The sequence below is a fragment of the Arachis hypogaea genome, chromosome 2 (assembly GCF_003086295.3).
Source record: "Arachis hypogaea cultivar Tifrunner chromosome 2, arahy.Tifrunner.gnm2.J5K5, whole genome shotgun sequence".
Classification (NCBI taxonomy): Eukaryota; Viridiplantae; Streptophyta; class Magnoliopsida; order Fabales; family Fabaceae; genus Arachis; species Arachis hypogaea.
In genome coordinates this window covers 67,865,335-67,882,073 of record NC_092037.1, presented here as the reverse complement: position 1 = coordinate 67,882,073, position 16,739 = coordinate 67,865,335, and the positions used below count along the sequence as shown (strand labels likewise).

Sequence of the window (16,739 nt, the reverse complement as noted above, 5' to 3'; positions counted from 1 at the left end):
ATTTATATTGATGATGTCTTAATGTTTTCCCAAACTTGGGATGAACATTTTAAGCATGTTAAAACTTTTATGTACATCATCCAAAAAAACGGTCTTGCTGTCTCTAAATCAAAAATTGTTCTTTTCCAGACAAAAACTCGTTTTCTTGGTCATATGATTTTCCAAGGAACTATAACTCCAATTGAAAGATCGATTTTGTTTGAAGAAAAGTTTTCAGATTATATCCTTGATAAACCTCAGCTCCAGAGGTTCCTCGAATGTCTCAATTATGTATCGGATTTCATCCCAAATCTTAACAATCTCATTAAGCCTCTTCATGATAGGCTTAAGAAAAATCCTCCACCATGGATAGACAAACATTCTGATATTATCAGATTTCTTAAAACCAAAGTTCGCAATCTTCCTTGTCTTTACCTACCTGTTCCTCATGCATTCAAGATAGTGGAAACAAATACATCAGATTTAGGATACGGGGGTATCCTAAAACAAAAATTGCATGATAAAGAATGTATCATTGCATTTACATCCAAACATTGGAATAGCACTCAACAAAACTATTCCACAATCAAAAAAGAAATTTTAGCCATAGTTTTATGCATTACAAAATTTCAATCGGATTTACTCAATAAAAAATTTTTAGTCCAAGTTGATTGTAAATCAGCCAAAGAAGTTTTACAAAATGATGTTAAAAACCTTGCATCAAAATAAATTTTTGCCAGATGACAAGCTATTTTAAGTGTTTTTTATTTTGATATTGAGCACACCAAGGGTAACTCAAACTCTCTCTCTGACTTTCTCACACGTGAATATTTGCAGAGAGACAAGTAAGGATACGACAATGCCTAAAAAGACAACTTTAGCCTCTGCTAGAGGCAGAGGCGTTTGCCTAGCCCTACCTAGGCCAATCAGAAAATCAGGGTCTAGCACCCCAACTGGGTCATCCACCCAACAATCCTCCAAAAGCCCAGCCCAACAACCAATCGAACTAGCAATCAATCAATCCAAACAAACTAAGGCGGATTATGCCTTTCCAATCGAAACCCTCATGGCTCTACAGGACCAAGGCCTCACAAAACTTAACAAAAAAACTTGGGCTGACATTTGCAGTGAGTCAGATGAAGAAATTGACTTAACACAAATGATATCCCAAATGGCCAACCAAAAAATAGTCATACAAAAACCAAAAGAAAAGGCAATTATCCAAACACCCCAAACATCCTCAATCACCACCAAAACACAAAAGGCCCAAACTAATTACATACCCACAAACAAAACCTCAAACATTATCCATATAGAGCCTGAATTTTGGGATAGCTCACCAAACAAAGTCATCCCAAAGATTTTCCCTACCGAATTCCACTTCAGGCCATTGGCACCCAACAAAACCCGCCAATTTTACGAATTCATCCTAATAGATACTGACTCAATATCTATTAAACATTACAAAGACAAAACCAATCCTGATCTTATAACCCATTCAACCATCCAAATACTCAGAATTTTGTTCCCAAAGCAATTTGGGAACAATATAAATAAAATTAAAAAAATTTTTCAAAATTATAACCCTTCAGTTTTAAAAACTTAGAGAGAAGTTAGTGAGAGAAGCTCTGAGAGATCCCTTGTAAGCTCTCCAGCTCTTCTTATTCCCTCTTTATAACAAATTCTGTGCTACTCATTGGGCATCATTCACAAAAGAATATTGGGCATCATGCATAGATGAGTATGTTGGAGATTGAATGGAAGATTCTATTTCAACATCATCATCTAAATGCTTACCTTCGGTTTGATAAATTGGTTGAGAAATGTTTAAATTATTTTGTAATCCTGAAATATTGATTTCAGAATGTATTGGTTTTGAAATTTTTGAAAACTGGGATTGAGAAGTCACGGAGAAAGACCTTCTTGCTGAAGCAAAATCATTGGATGTTCCTACTTCAGATCTGGAGGAAAGGAGTTTCGTCTGTCAAAGAAAATCTCTACTTTCCCTGATTTATCCTGTTTTATTTCTTGTAAGAGAGGTGCTTGTCTAGGTTACGTTGGGATGGCTCGGTCAATTGACCATGAATGGGAGAGGTCAATTTCATCCCATCTTATGAGTCTTGGGATCGTGACATTGGCTTTTGTCATGTCAGTGACAAACAAAGTGGTTTCACGATCTTGGGATTTAAGGAGGACTCTAGAGTTACAAGTGTTCATAACCTTGTATTGAATTATATAGATTAAAGTGGCTGGAATGGATCCTTCCTTCATGTTGAAACCATGAATTCGGATGTTTAGAAAAAGTGAGTCAAGAATGTTAATGTCTAACAAGCTGACAGTTTTGTTTGGAAAATAGTTGAAGTAAACCGGACCGTGTCCTAGACTTGTTTCAACTATTCCGATCAATGAGTCTTGGAAGTCATTGTGTCTAATATATCTAAGACACATGAGGATGGATGCATTCAAACCTTCTCGGATGAGAGGCTTGATGGTAACTTGGATACACCCTATGTGAAGATATCTGTAGTGACGGGCATGTTCTCTGACGGATTATTTGGTCAAAAGATGGAATTCCTCACCGGAATCTGGTCCTAGAGGAATGTTATTTTCAGCGGTTTTGATGATATAGTCTGATTTTCTTTTGTTGTCCTCAGGGATATATAACTCATCTGGAGGGATTTTGGGTATTTCCCAATTGTCAATGGCTTGATTGATATCTTCGAAGTAGACTTCTTCCTCAAAGATATTGTGTTTGGGAGAAAGTTCTTCAGGACGAGCTACTTTCTCGGTAAGGGGATTAGAGGAAGAGTGGATTGGAGAAGTGGAGGAGGAAGACAGAGAAGAAGAGGAAAAGCGTCTAGAAAGAGAGTGGAAGAGTTTAGACATATTTTCATAAAATCTAATATCATTGCCCTCCTTTGGTTCAGAAAGAACATATTTATTATCACTAAACTATCACTCAAATTTTTGAATCTGGAGTTTTTTTAATCCCTTAAATCCATAGCCACCGGGAGTTCTTACGTACGGATCTTATCACTTTCAGGAACATCGTCAAATTAGCCTTACTGAAAATCTCAAGGGTCTTACTGCTACAGTCCCTTTAAGTGATAAGATAAAACAGTCTGTACTTCCAGATTTAAAGCATTGTTTAAGGTATACAGAAAAAATAGAACATGAATAGTAAATAAGAATATGAACAGTAAATAAAATTCCCAGATCCATGAATTTCAGAGATAGTTTAATGATAATAATAATATTTCTACTTCCCCATCAGGCTCTGATACCAGATGTCTCGGTGTGGATCAAGGAGGAAAGGGAGAAGAATGAGTAAAAGAGCAGGGAGATGTCAGAATAATAATGAATGCAGATGCAAAAACAATAAAGTAAATATGAAATTAGATGCGGCGGTAGTCCGCACGCATATGCAGGTTAGTATGATGTTAGATGTGGCGGTAGTCTGATAAACCACTATTTCATGGTTTATTTTATGCTCAATTGAGTGGATTTTATCAACTCTTTACCCACTTATTCATACTATTCGCATGTTTTACATTTGCCTTCCTAATTATGTGCTTTGATTGAAAACATGCTTCTTTGATCTTATATTTGCTTATTATTAATCCTCTCTTATTACCATTAGATTCCTTGATATGTGTGTTAAGTATTTTCAGATATTATAAAGGCAGGAATGGCTCAAAGGATGGAAAGGAAGCATGCAAAAGTGAAAGGAATGCAAGAAGTTGGAGAAACTGCTAAGCTGTCCAGCCTGACCTCTTCACACTCAAACGGCTATAACTTTAGTTACAGAGGTCCAAACGATGCAGTTCTAGTTGCGTTGGAAAGCTAACATCCGGGGCTTCGATTTGATATATAATTTGCCATAGTTGCCCTGACGCCAGGCGACGCGAATGCGTGGGTCACGCGGACGCGTGACCTGGCCAACACCCAATCCGCGCGGTCGCGTGGACGACGCGGCCGCGTCACTTTTCCGCGACCTGTACGGACCAGAAAGCGCTGAAAATAATTTTTGGGCTGTTTCTGACCCAGTTTTCGGCCCAGAGAACATAGATTAGAGGCTATAAAGTGGGGGAATACATCCATTCAAAAAAAAAAAGGCTCTCATAATTTACTTTTCATGTTTTAGATGTAGTTTTGGAGAGAGAGGTTCTCTCCCCTCTCTCTCTCTTAGGATTTAGGACTTCTCTTTCTAGAGTGACTCTCGATCCAGGTTTAATATTCCTTTTTACTATTTAATTTTTCTTTTATATTTTGATTACTCTAAAGCCTTTATTATGTTTGATTGATGTTGCCCAATTGGCTGTTGATGACATTTTTATTTAATGATAATTGAGGTATTTTCAGTTTATAATTATTCTCTTTGAATTAAATTGCCATTGCTTCTCATCCAAGGATATTTTTATTATTCCAGCAATTTTACTTTTTTTTCTCTTTTGGTTCTGATTAGGAATTTAGTAACTCAACAGTTATTAAACTCAACGTAATTAATAATCGTTATCTTGCTAATTGAGCTGAACCTAAATAATCCCAACCTTTTCTTAGGAAATAATTAGGATTCAAAGGTTAGTTTAATTAGTCCCTTGACTTTCCTTTGCCCTGGCAAAGGTTGACCAAGTGGAGTTTAGATTCAACTTTTATTATAGTTGAGAGAGATAACTAAGTTAGACCTCTAAATTCCCTTATCTTGCCAAAAGTTGTTTTACAATTATTATTTATTTTTAATTGCCATTTAATTCACTCATCATTTAAATTACTTGCTTCTCACCTTCTAAACCCCGATTACAACCTTTATAACCAATAATAAGAACATACTTCCTCGCAGTTCCTTGAGAAGACGACCCGAGGTTTGAATACTCGGTTAACAATTTCTAAAGGGGTTTGTTACTTGTGACACCCAAAACGTTTGTACGAAGGGATTTTTGTCGGTTTAGAGACTATATCTACAATGCGACTGTTTTTATGACATTCTTTACTAGTAAAAATCCTAACGTCAAAATGGTGCCGTTGCCGGGGAACTGCTAACGTGTGCCTTATTATTGGTTATTGTAAATATTTTTCTTTTGCTTGTTTATTTATTTTCGTTTTTCCTTTTTATCTTTATTTGCTACTATGAACTCTCACCCCTCTCGCTTTGAGTTTGGTTCTAATATTGTTAAAGGAAATAGAAGTTACAGCAGGAATGTGCATCAAGGTCAGACCAATCAAGGATGGATGGAACCAAGAGGATCTAATCAACCCTTTTGGCAGCAACACCCTCCGAGATATCCTGGACAAAGACCATTCTACCGCGCATACCGAGCTGAAAGACATGGTGGACAACCTTGTAACTACCAACAAGCCCCACCCCATGCATACGAACCGTCCTTTCAACATAACCTCGAACCACCACACTCACAAGCTTCTCTTCACCATTCGCCATCATATGATCCTTCCTTACCCCAATACCAATCCAATCGTTCCCAGTCATCACTACTTCCCTATGTATCGTGTCTAAGTCCAGCAAACCGCGAAGCAGAGGATCACCTAAAAGAAACAATAACTAAATTTCAAACAACCATTCAACAACTGGAGCACGCACTAATCCAATGGGCCATTAAACGCTCAAATATACAAGGATCAACCACAGCTCCATGTGGATAACCCAATGAAGATCGTAGCATGAAAGAAATACTAGAGACTCCAGTGGACAAGGCAGAGAATGAATTCGTACTAGAACAAGTGGAAGAAGCTGTCATTGTTCAAGAAGAAGAGTTGGTTGAAGATCTAGGCGATGCTGAACTTCCTTGGGTATCCAGAATTGAGGAAAAATCTGTCCAGGATGCTACAGTTGATGCTAAGGAAGATACTGTACAATCTCCAAGGCAAGTCATTTATGAGGAATCAGACGGAATAATCCAAGAAGCAAATTCCCTTGATGGTGATATTCACAAGTCTAGCTCTCTTGGTGATGAACTTGCATCCGCAAGTGAATTCTCTGAGATCGAAGAATCTTCCCCAAGTGAATATGAAGATGATGCGGAGGTAGATTTCTCTCAACCTCCAATCTATAACTTGAGTGATGAGGAAGACACGGAAGACTTTGACCAGGACACAGATACAATTGAAGATCTTTGCAAAGAAGTGGAGGAATTCACAGAAGAGCATAAGGGAGTAGAACTTACAGAACCACCAAAAACACCTATCCCAAGGCCACTACCACCTAATACAAGCTTCAAGTGGGTACAATCCTTAACTTATGACTTTACTTATTCACTTGAATATGGTTTACTTGAAACAGATGGCCAGCTTAGAGCTCTCTGCGGCTTTAAGATTAAAAGGGAAATGGCTCGTACTCAGAGCTGGTGCACAAGGTTCAATAAAGTTCCACGCTTCACCTCGAAGTACACGGATTGGTATCATGCTCAATTGCATGGATCACGGAGAACGTTTGGTCACCACGGTGAGATTCTACTTTTTAACCCGCCCGAATGGAAACTTATAAATCAAAACGAAGGCGGATTTAAAAGCAAGGCTTGGAATCCTGGAGTTTATTCTGACATTTATCACCCCAGGAACCTAAAAATATGTTTGAAGCTGTTCAGAAGCTTCACATGCCTAGTTTGGGACCCCGGAGGCTATTGGCATTCCAAGCACTGGTGGAGATTTTTGGACGAATTTAAACATAAGCCACCCTAACCGGAAGCTCCTCCAATGTCCAACTTAAGGACTCTAACTAAAAGTGCTAGGTGGGAAACAACCCACCATGGTATGGTCGTTTCTTTTTCAGTTTATTTCATCATTATTTGTTTTTATTTTTATTTCCTTTTCATTTTACTTTAGTAAACCTGGAATCATGCATAGCACTCATATTAATCACTGCATTCTGCATTGTTCATGCATATAAAAAAAAAATTCGCTACGCGATGCGATCGCACAAGCGACGCGTCCGCGTGGCAGGGGGAGTAAAGAAAAATAAAAATGAACAGAAAGTTTCGCAGGAGCAGCGCTGGAGTCGTGCCAAAGGCACAATTTACTCCACGCGACCGCATCGCTGACGCGACCGCGTCGCATGAAAATCATGGCCTCCCACGCGACCGCGTACTCCACGCGGCCGCGTGCCCTGCATTTTCGACGTAAAAGGGTGCACAATGCTATATTGTGCGAGAGTGGTGCTGGATTGGTGCTGGAAGCACAATCCTGGTCACGCGACCGCGTCGCCGACGCGGCCGCGTCAATTAATTTCTGATGCACACTCACGCGATCGCATGACCCACGCGATCGCGTCACCTTAATTTGGCAATTGAATTATATTGAACAGAGAGTTGTGCTGGAGCGAGGCTGCACTCGCGCCAGCAGCGCAACACAGGTCACGCGACCGCGTGACTGACGCGATCGCGTCGTCTTACCTGACGCGTACCCACGCGAACGCGTGCCTTCCGCGGCCGCGTCGCATGCGTCGTACAGCTCACCCTAAAATTGCCACATATCTTATCTTTCTCTCCTCCAAATCCTAATTTTTCTTCTCCTTTCTTATTTACTTCCTCTTCCCTTCTTTCCCTTCTCATTCTTCTTATTTTTCTTTTTATTTTATTTTAATTTATTTGCATATCTCATTCATTGCATTTTAAATTTGTGCATATTTTTATTTTCTTTTCTGAATTTTTTTTCTTTTATTTTTCCATTGGTGTTAAATATCCCTTCTTATTCAACTGTTACATCTTTTCTTGAATTTATTTTGGTAACTTATTTTACACTGTTGGGCAATACTATTTAAGTCAATGTTAATCTTTTATGTTATTTGTATTAATTTTGCATTGACATGAATTTATATTGTCTTACACTCTCCTCCCCTATCTTACAAATTTTATACCACTGGTATGCCATGGCTTCTATCATCTTCTCACGTACATGTTGAAGCTTCCATGTAAATGAGACCATTATCATTTGGCATTAACCCACCCATAGTTCATTTATTTTCTTATCTTTATTACTGGGTTACTTTTTCTTCCCTTTTTCTTTCAGGATAGCCACCCGAAAGGGAATCGGAAGACGTTTACATGGGGAGATAGACAAGTCCATCTGCAAAATCTTGAAGAAAAGCTTCAGTTGGAATAACTCGTCCACCTGCACATCTCAGCATGCACCGATGACGGTGCAATCTTTAAGTGTGAGGAGGTCGATACCGATCTCCGTGGGTTAGTACTTTCTTTTCAACACCAATAATCTTATTTTCTTTATTTGTTCATTGTTGCATCTGCATATTTGATTGCATATTTATTTGATGATTTTGTGCATTTAGTTACTACTTGGTTAAAATAATAAATTTCTTTTAAGATCCTATTTTTGAAAATTTTCACTAATTTAAATTGAAAATTTTTATGTTAAAAATTTGTTTGAAGTTGTAATTGGAACATGAATTATAGCTAAAGAACACACAACCTGTGAGACTTTGAGCTTATTTACATGGTTACATTATTTAACCATAATTATTTTTGTGTGTTTCCTTCTCTAGAATTGCAATCTTTGCTTTGTTCCATTCTGTATGTCCATATTTAATATATCTACATGCTTGCATATGATTGAGGCCATTGTTTGATTCTAACTTACTTATCCCAAAATTAGCCTACCTTTTACATCACTCTTGTTAGCCCCATTGAGCCTTTAATTCCCTCTTATTCTATAAATCACAACACTAGCCTTAAGCAGAAAAATAAATTTAAAATCCCAAGTTGAATCCTTGGTTAGCTTAAGATAGAAGTTGTGTAATTGTTTAAGTGTGGGAAACCTATTGGGAACATGGATGATAAAAACAAAGGGTAAGAAGTTGAAAAGAATGAAATAATTCAAAATAAAATTTTTGGGAAGCATGCTCATGTGAAGTCAAAATAATTAAATTACCATGTGCATTGAAAAAAAAATATATTAAATAAGGGGATACAACAAAAAAAAAGTAATATTACCCCCAATGCAAAATAAAAAGGATCAATGCACATGGGACGAAATTCAAAATTAAATTTGATACATGAGCATGTAATACAAAAGTAGGAAAAATTATGGGAAGCTAAGTATAATTTTAAATTTTTTATATAGTATGTATATGTTAGGTGAGATCTTAGACTACTCAAGGATTCACTTCACTAGCTCACTTAGCCTTATATATATACCCTCACCCTTACCTTGGCCCCATTACAACCTTGAAAAGACCTCATGATATTTGCATTGGTACATTAAATATTTGTTGATTGGTTAGATGAAGAACAAAGTTTAGAAAGCATGACTAGAGAAGAATAGAGAGATTGACCCTAGACACTTGAGAGTTAGAGTGATATACACTACCAGTGAGGGTTCAATGCTTGATTCTATGTTCCCTGCTTTCATGAGCTATCTTCTCACAAGTTTACCTGTCCTTATTTTATATAATTTGAATTAGTGGGATTTGAATTATTTTTGTCTTGGAGAACTTATTTACTCTTAACCAAGTAGGTAGAAACATTTAGCATGTAGTTGCATTCATAGGTTGCATTTCATACATTTCACCATTCCTCTTCATCTCTTTATAGTTTCTCTTGAGCTTAGCATGAGGACATGCTATTGTTTAAGTGTGGGGAGGTTGATAAACCATAGTCCGCACGCATATGCAGGTTAGTATGATGTTATATGAAAGATCGAAATATAGTTAGGAGCCTGTGAAGAAAGATAACAGAACAACAGTCGCATCACACTCGAAACATCGACGATATACATAAATGATAGAAATATATATATATGATTCAAATGGAGATACATAACAAATTCTAATCTTAACCTGCGAAAATAAGGCCGGCTAGAAAGTATAATTCAAACCAAAGGTAAAAAAAAATACAACTTGTTTCTCGATAATTCAACCTTTAAGAGGGATATACATATACATATACAAAAGTCGAGAATATAAAATCTAAAGCTAAGGTACAAAATGTAAAGGAGTCTTCGCTTTCCATAGAGAGCTCGGCACGCTCAACAAGGTACGTCCCGTCTTGCATCTGAAAACAAAATTCGACAACGGGTGAGAACCCAAAGGTTCCTAAAAGGGTAATATTGAAAATAGAGACTGTAAAAAGATATGAACTTGCTAGGCAATCCTAAACTCCAACCATTCAATGTTCAAGCTTAGAGTCTTTTTCTAAGCCAAACATGGAAAACTCTAACAGATACTTCAAATGTATCCTTTACTTGTCTCTTCATTAACGAGGTTCCATAATACAATAATAATTATATTGTAGTTACAGACTATGAATTTTAAGTTAAACAATTTATTCATCGGCCGTAAATCGACACCACCATAATCTCTTTTCTATCTGTTAATCGTCTCAATCTCTAACTACTGTTAACTCGCCAAACCTGGCTACGGTTCAAAGCTATAAATCTCATCACATCATCCATCTCGTATAGATTATTCTCTACATTTAGTCTCAACCCAGAGCAAGTGGGACAAACCACAATACTTGCATCTACCCAGGGAGTTCCAATATCACCATCATAATCATTTATGTTATTCAATCTATAACAATTCAACCAAATTAAGTCACGCATACACATACATACATCCATTCAACTAATCAGAACAACAACTAATTTCAATCCAATCCTATACTAGGAAAAATTAACCTAGGCATTCATATAGTGTTATATGGTGTCTATCCGAAATTAAGACTTGTACCTCTTTGACGGCGGTTCACACCCTTGAATCCTTTCCACTTCCAGCAATTTCAAACTTTACTTAACATCAATCAAGCCTCCATAAATAGTCTGCAACCAAATCAAGTCACAAAACCACAACACAACTCAATCCAAGCAAGCCATCATTCTTCATATAATCTAGTTACAACAATTTAATTCACATTTAATGCTAGAGTTTCACTCAAAATTATTGATAATGAAAGGATTAGGCTTTCTTACCTTAACCCACTTTAATTTAGGATGGAACCCACTTGGAAATATGCTAGAGTACCCCCTAATAACCAAAATCACAAGATTTCAACTCACATATACCCCAAAAATGTAAAATTCAAGGGAACAGAAAACTGGGCAAGAATTTCAAGGTTCCTTACTACAATGTTCAAATAGAATTGAAGAGGATTACGAGACGAACGCGTAGTCATAAACAGCTCGTCAATTGGAGCTCAGAAGCAAAGTTATGTATATTTGAATGTGGTGGGTGAATAGTAACTATGGCTAGGGCATGAGCTTCACTTTCTTCTCCTCTTCCCAACTGCTCTCCCTCAAGTGGGGTGGGTTGCTGAAATGCTAAGTTAAGAGTATATATATGTGTGGACTTGGACCCAACATAGGCCCGGTTCACTTGTTTTTGCCCTTTGTCCTAACTTTGGGCCAAAACCTTTAAGATTAGTGTTTTAATTTGTATTCTAAATATTTTACGTTTTCCAAATTATAAATTTTAAATTTTTAACCTTCTTTGCTCATAATTAAATTATTAATTAATTATTTATCATTTTTCTGGGTTTTCTGTCCTACCCATCTTAATAGAAATTTTGCCCCCAAAATTTTGATCACTATAAGAAAGTATATGAGATCAGTTCTTCCTATGTCAATTCTCCATTCCTCGATCCTACGTCAACCCTCACAACAATCTTATATCTCAAAACTTATCTTTCACATCATAACAATCCTAAGGCCACCAGAATAACCACGCTTCCTCTGCGCTACTCTGATCGCAAACCACTAAGAATCTAACTATTCATGGCATCAACCGAAATTTTCTTGAATCTCTTTATCTCACTAACTAAATGTCACCAACCTTTACCCCAGTTGTACGAGTTCTAACTCCTTGGTTGTCTCTACTACTAGGTCCATTTCTGCCTCCATTTTCATTTCCAACTTGTTGTCCTAACTTATCAGCAATAACTTGCATAGCAGCAGCCATATTCTCCAAGGCAGCCATAAAAATCAACCAGATAACCTCGCTCATGTCCATGAGAAGCCATTTGGGTCTTGTCCACACTGAATAATTGATACTAAGGTGATCAATCTTAATATCTCAAGTCTAGTATATCGAATTCCCAAAAGTATGCTCATGAACAATAATGCTATATATGTCAAGCAGACATCTTAAATAGCATGTACACACAACCCAGAGTATGCTCAAAAGTATATTCTGTTTCTCAGGCTCTACGAGAATGAACTGCTCTGATACCATAATGTAATACCTTATCACTTAAAGCCTTACGCTATAGTCGTAAAATCAGAGATAGTGAGGTATTACGATGTCTAAAAGCAAAACATGCATATATATATATATATATATATATATATATATATATATATATATATATATATATATATATATATATATATATATATATATATATATGAAAGTTACAAATATAGCTAGAAGCCTCTAAAGAAAGATAACAGAACAAAAGTCGTATTACACTCGAAATGTCGACGATATACATAAACGATAGAAATATATATGATTCAAAAGGAGATACATAACAAATACTAGTCTTGACCCGCGAATACAAGGCCGGCTAGAAAGTATGATACAAGCCAGAGGTAAACGAAATACAACATGTTTCTCCATAATTCAACTTCTAAGAGGGATATATATATATATATATATATATATATATATATATATATGAAAGTCAAGAATATAAAATCTAAGGGTGTGTGTGGTTCAAAGATTAAATTTATTACTAGGAATATAATGTCTAGGAATAAGATTATTTGGAATATAAGATACATATATTTGGTTATAAAATTTAATATCTTGGAATGTTATGTAATAATCCTAGGAATGAATAAATTTTTGTTTGGTTGAGTTTAAATTTCTTGGTCATATTATGCAATATGTCAAAATTACCCTTACTCATTCAAATTAAAATATTAATGATTAAAAATTAAATATAAAGCTAATTAAATATTTTTTTACATTGATTTTTTTTAATTTACAAAATATCTCTAATAATAAATTTACTAAAATACCCCTAATAATAAATATGTTTAGCTAAAATTATTATTGATTCAATTTTTTAGAATTTACTAAAATACTCCTAATATCAAATATCTTTAGCTAAATTGTTTATTGATTCTAATTTTTTTAAATTTACTAAAATGCCCTTAATATTAAATATGTTCAAATAAAATTATTATTGATTCTATTTTTTAAAATTTACTTAAATACCCCCAATATCAAATATGTTTAACTAAAATTATTACTGATTCTAAATTTTTTTAAATTACTAAAATATTCTTAATATCAAATAATTATTATTAAAATAATTATTACTAACATATTCCTAATATTTCTATTATTATTGATTCTAATTTTTTTAAAATTTACTTAAATACCCCCAATATCAAATATGTTTAACTAAAATTATTATTGATTCTAATTTTTTTTAATTTACTAAAATACCCCCAATATCAAATATCTTAAGTTAAATTATTATTGATTCTAAATTTCACTTAATAACAATATGTTTAATTAAAATTATTACTTTTTTACATTTTGAATTTACAAAAAATACTTCTAATAAAAAATTTACTAAAATACCCTTAATAAAAATATGTTTGATTAAAATTATTCTTGATTCTAATCTTTTCAAATTTACTAAAATATCCCTAATAACAAATATCTTTAATTAAAATTAACATTATCACAATTAAATTTACTAAAAAAAGTATTATTATTATCCAAATGAATGTTACAAAGAAGTCTCAAAAGTAAAAAATTACTTGCACTAATAAGCATACATGCACAACTCTTATACAAGAACACAAACACATCAACAAAATGAAATTAATGTTACAACAGACAGCCTCACACATAGATAAATTATTATAATTATCGAGCGTGATGTCTTCTCCTCCATTGGTTCTACATTTCTTGTGCAAGTTGATCTCTCCATCTACCCCAAGCATCACTCGTCTCAATATTGTGGATCGTCTCACCACCTACTCCAAGTATATTTTGATCTTCTATCTCATTAATAGGATTCACAACCATCACTCTTCTAATATGATTATGCAAAAGGCAACAAGCAGTTATAATTCTTCCTTGAGTCTTAATAGGATAAAATGATCTTCCCCTTAAAATTCTCCATCTTGCTTTCAATACTCCAAATGCCCTTTCAATGACATTTCTAGCTTGTGAGTATTTTATATTAAAAAACTCTTGAACTGTACTGGGTTGATTGTGTGGATTAAACTCACTCAAATGATATTTTTGTCCTTTATAAGGTGCCAAAAATCCTTCACAATTCATGTATCCAGCATCGCATAAGTAGTAATGACCTAGTGTGACATATAAAATTGAACAAAATTAATGAAAGATCAAATAGTTACTTTGATAACACACTAAAGTCTCAATAAAAATACCTTGGGGAACACTAAACCCATTGCGAAATAATGTATCTCGCAATACCCTAGAATCCGCAGCTGAACCCTCCCAACCCGCCAGTACGTAGATAAATTGCATATCAAGAGCAACCACTCCAAGCACATTGGTTGTTATGTCACCTTTTCTGTTTTGATATATAGGCTTATCAGCTTCAAGGACATTGACTTTGATATGAGTACCATCTAAGGCTCCTAGACAATTCTAAAATAAAAAAGGATATCAATTAACTCAATTCCAAAGCACGCCAAGCATATTAGGTTTAATAACATTAGCCAGATAAATTACCTTGAACCATTTCCATCGTTCATCTATTCTATCCTGGCTAAATGGTTGAAGTTTTTTCATTAAAAGATTGTGACATCTCAAAATAGCAAGCAATACATCATTAAACCGCATACTAATTGTTTCTTTAGATCTCACAAATTGTCTCTTTATTACTCTAATTTTGACGTCGTGTTGTTATAATATATAAAAACATGGCAACCATTTCTTCCACACCCATATGCCTACTTGGTTCTAACCTTCCAACCCTTTTAAGCATGTTACACAATGCATGAAAGGCACATCTATCCATTCTTGTGTTTTCTATACATGCTAAATCACTAAAATAAATAATTCTATCGACACTAGCATCCCTTATTACTTGCCTACTGTAACTATCATTCTATTTTCTTTTCTTTTTTTTTCAATTGCAATATAATCAAAATATAGCAAATCATCAACAACTTAACCATAAGGTCATTCATTAATTCGAAATGTAAAATCAAGCAAGCGATAACTCTCATCTTTTGTTTGGGATCCATTCTGTCAAAAAAATATTAAAATATTTAGTTAGAAGACTTTACTATTTATTTATTCTATATAAACTTTTTTCTATCATTTAAAAAATAAAATTAATAGCCAAAAGGACATCTCACAACACAAGATATATATCTTAGCCAAAAGAATAATTTTTTTCCCTTTCAATTTTCTTTGTGCTATGTTAGATTTCTCTACATCTCTGATCAGTGATCACTACCTTAGTTTATTTTATAAATCATACTTCAAAGCTAAGCAATGAGATCAGACCATAGAGATATACATACATCACTTAACTTTCCTTTAATTTGATTTCAGAATTTCAATTTGACTTATTATTATGTTAAAATTTTTTATATTTTATTTTTATGCCTTTATTAATAAGTAGTAAAAGTTGAATAAAAGTATGCATGCAATAGAACAGCAATGTCAATTATTTCTACAACTTTGTTCTAATTGAACATTGAGGTTTTGATTGGTGCAACATGTCTTTTATGTCTTGGGGGACTTTGTAGCTATGCATTCTGCCAACGGCATACAGCTAAGGACTATGGGACTAAACTACAGAAACTTTAGAGATTAAAAAATGATACTCTGATTAATTTTTAGACAAAATAGTATAACAGTAACCGTGTGCTCCTATTTACACTAATAAATAAAAATCTAGGTTGATAACAAGTGTAATACAAACAACACAAATCTAGCCTAACAACACTAAAAAAGTACAAACATAATGTATCAAGTTATCATAACTTGAATACTTGATATTCATAAAACATAACATACTTCTCCAAAATATATAAAGTGGCTTTTTATTTGCTCAAACATTTATTTTGTTAAGAAATGATTATGATAGAAAGATCCAAATGTTTCCAAAGAAGCCATCAACAAGATACGACTACTAAAGAATGTAACAATAATTAGTATGAACAGAATGGAACTCTTTAAATAGCAGCAAAGTCAGATGTATAGCTCAAAGATGGAAAATTCAGAATTAGGTGAATATTAATTGACTCGAATGAAAATAAGCATGCATGTAAAATTATAGATTATTAGTTGCACACACACAGAGACATATGTACCAGAAAATAAAACAAATTTAAAGAACACATGATACAGGATACATTTTTGTACCTCTAAAATAAAGAACACAGGATATATGAGATAAAGCACTAACTTAGTAAGTGCAAACTCTCTATTCACCAAAAGTTACTACTTACTACAACCTGATAATTATATTTCTTCTTTTAGCTATGCTGCAACTTGGACAAATAACAAATATTAACAAATAGTTATGCCAATTATAAAAGCTTCCAACAAAACTAAAGAATACTACAACCAATAACCTTTTACACCATGGAACCCAATTTTCAATATGAAACTAATGGCAATGCCATGGCTAATTAAATGTTCTTGAAACATCAAAGTAACAAAGATATTAGGCATTAGAACAAGACAAAGAAAGAAACATTAACAAATTCAAAAGATCAAAATTCAGCAATTATTATATAATATAAGATTCAAAGAAAAACGACAACAAACAGAAAGTGATTTTCAAGTTTTG

At 34.3% G+C, this 16,739-nt stretch overlaps 1 protein-coding gene across 1 annotated transcript; it reads right to left on the bottom strand.

The window, feature by feature from the left end:
• Positions 1-11,755: 11,755 nt before the first annotated feature.
• Positions 11,756-14,678, bottom strand: LOC140177081 (protein ALP1-like). The gene is made up of 4 exons (XM_072209544.1): positions 14,663-14,678; positions 14,356-14,568; positions 13,891-14,271; positions 11,756-11,973 (listed from the first exon to the last, which is right to left on the bottom strand). Exons 1-4 carry the CDS (start codon positions 14,676-14,678, stop codon positions 11,756-11,758), a joined length of 828 nt encoding a protein of 275 aa, XP_072065645.1.
• Positions 14,679-16,739: the final 2,061 nt, after the last annotated feature.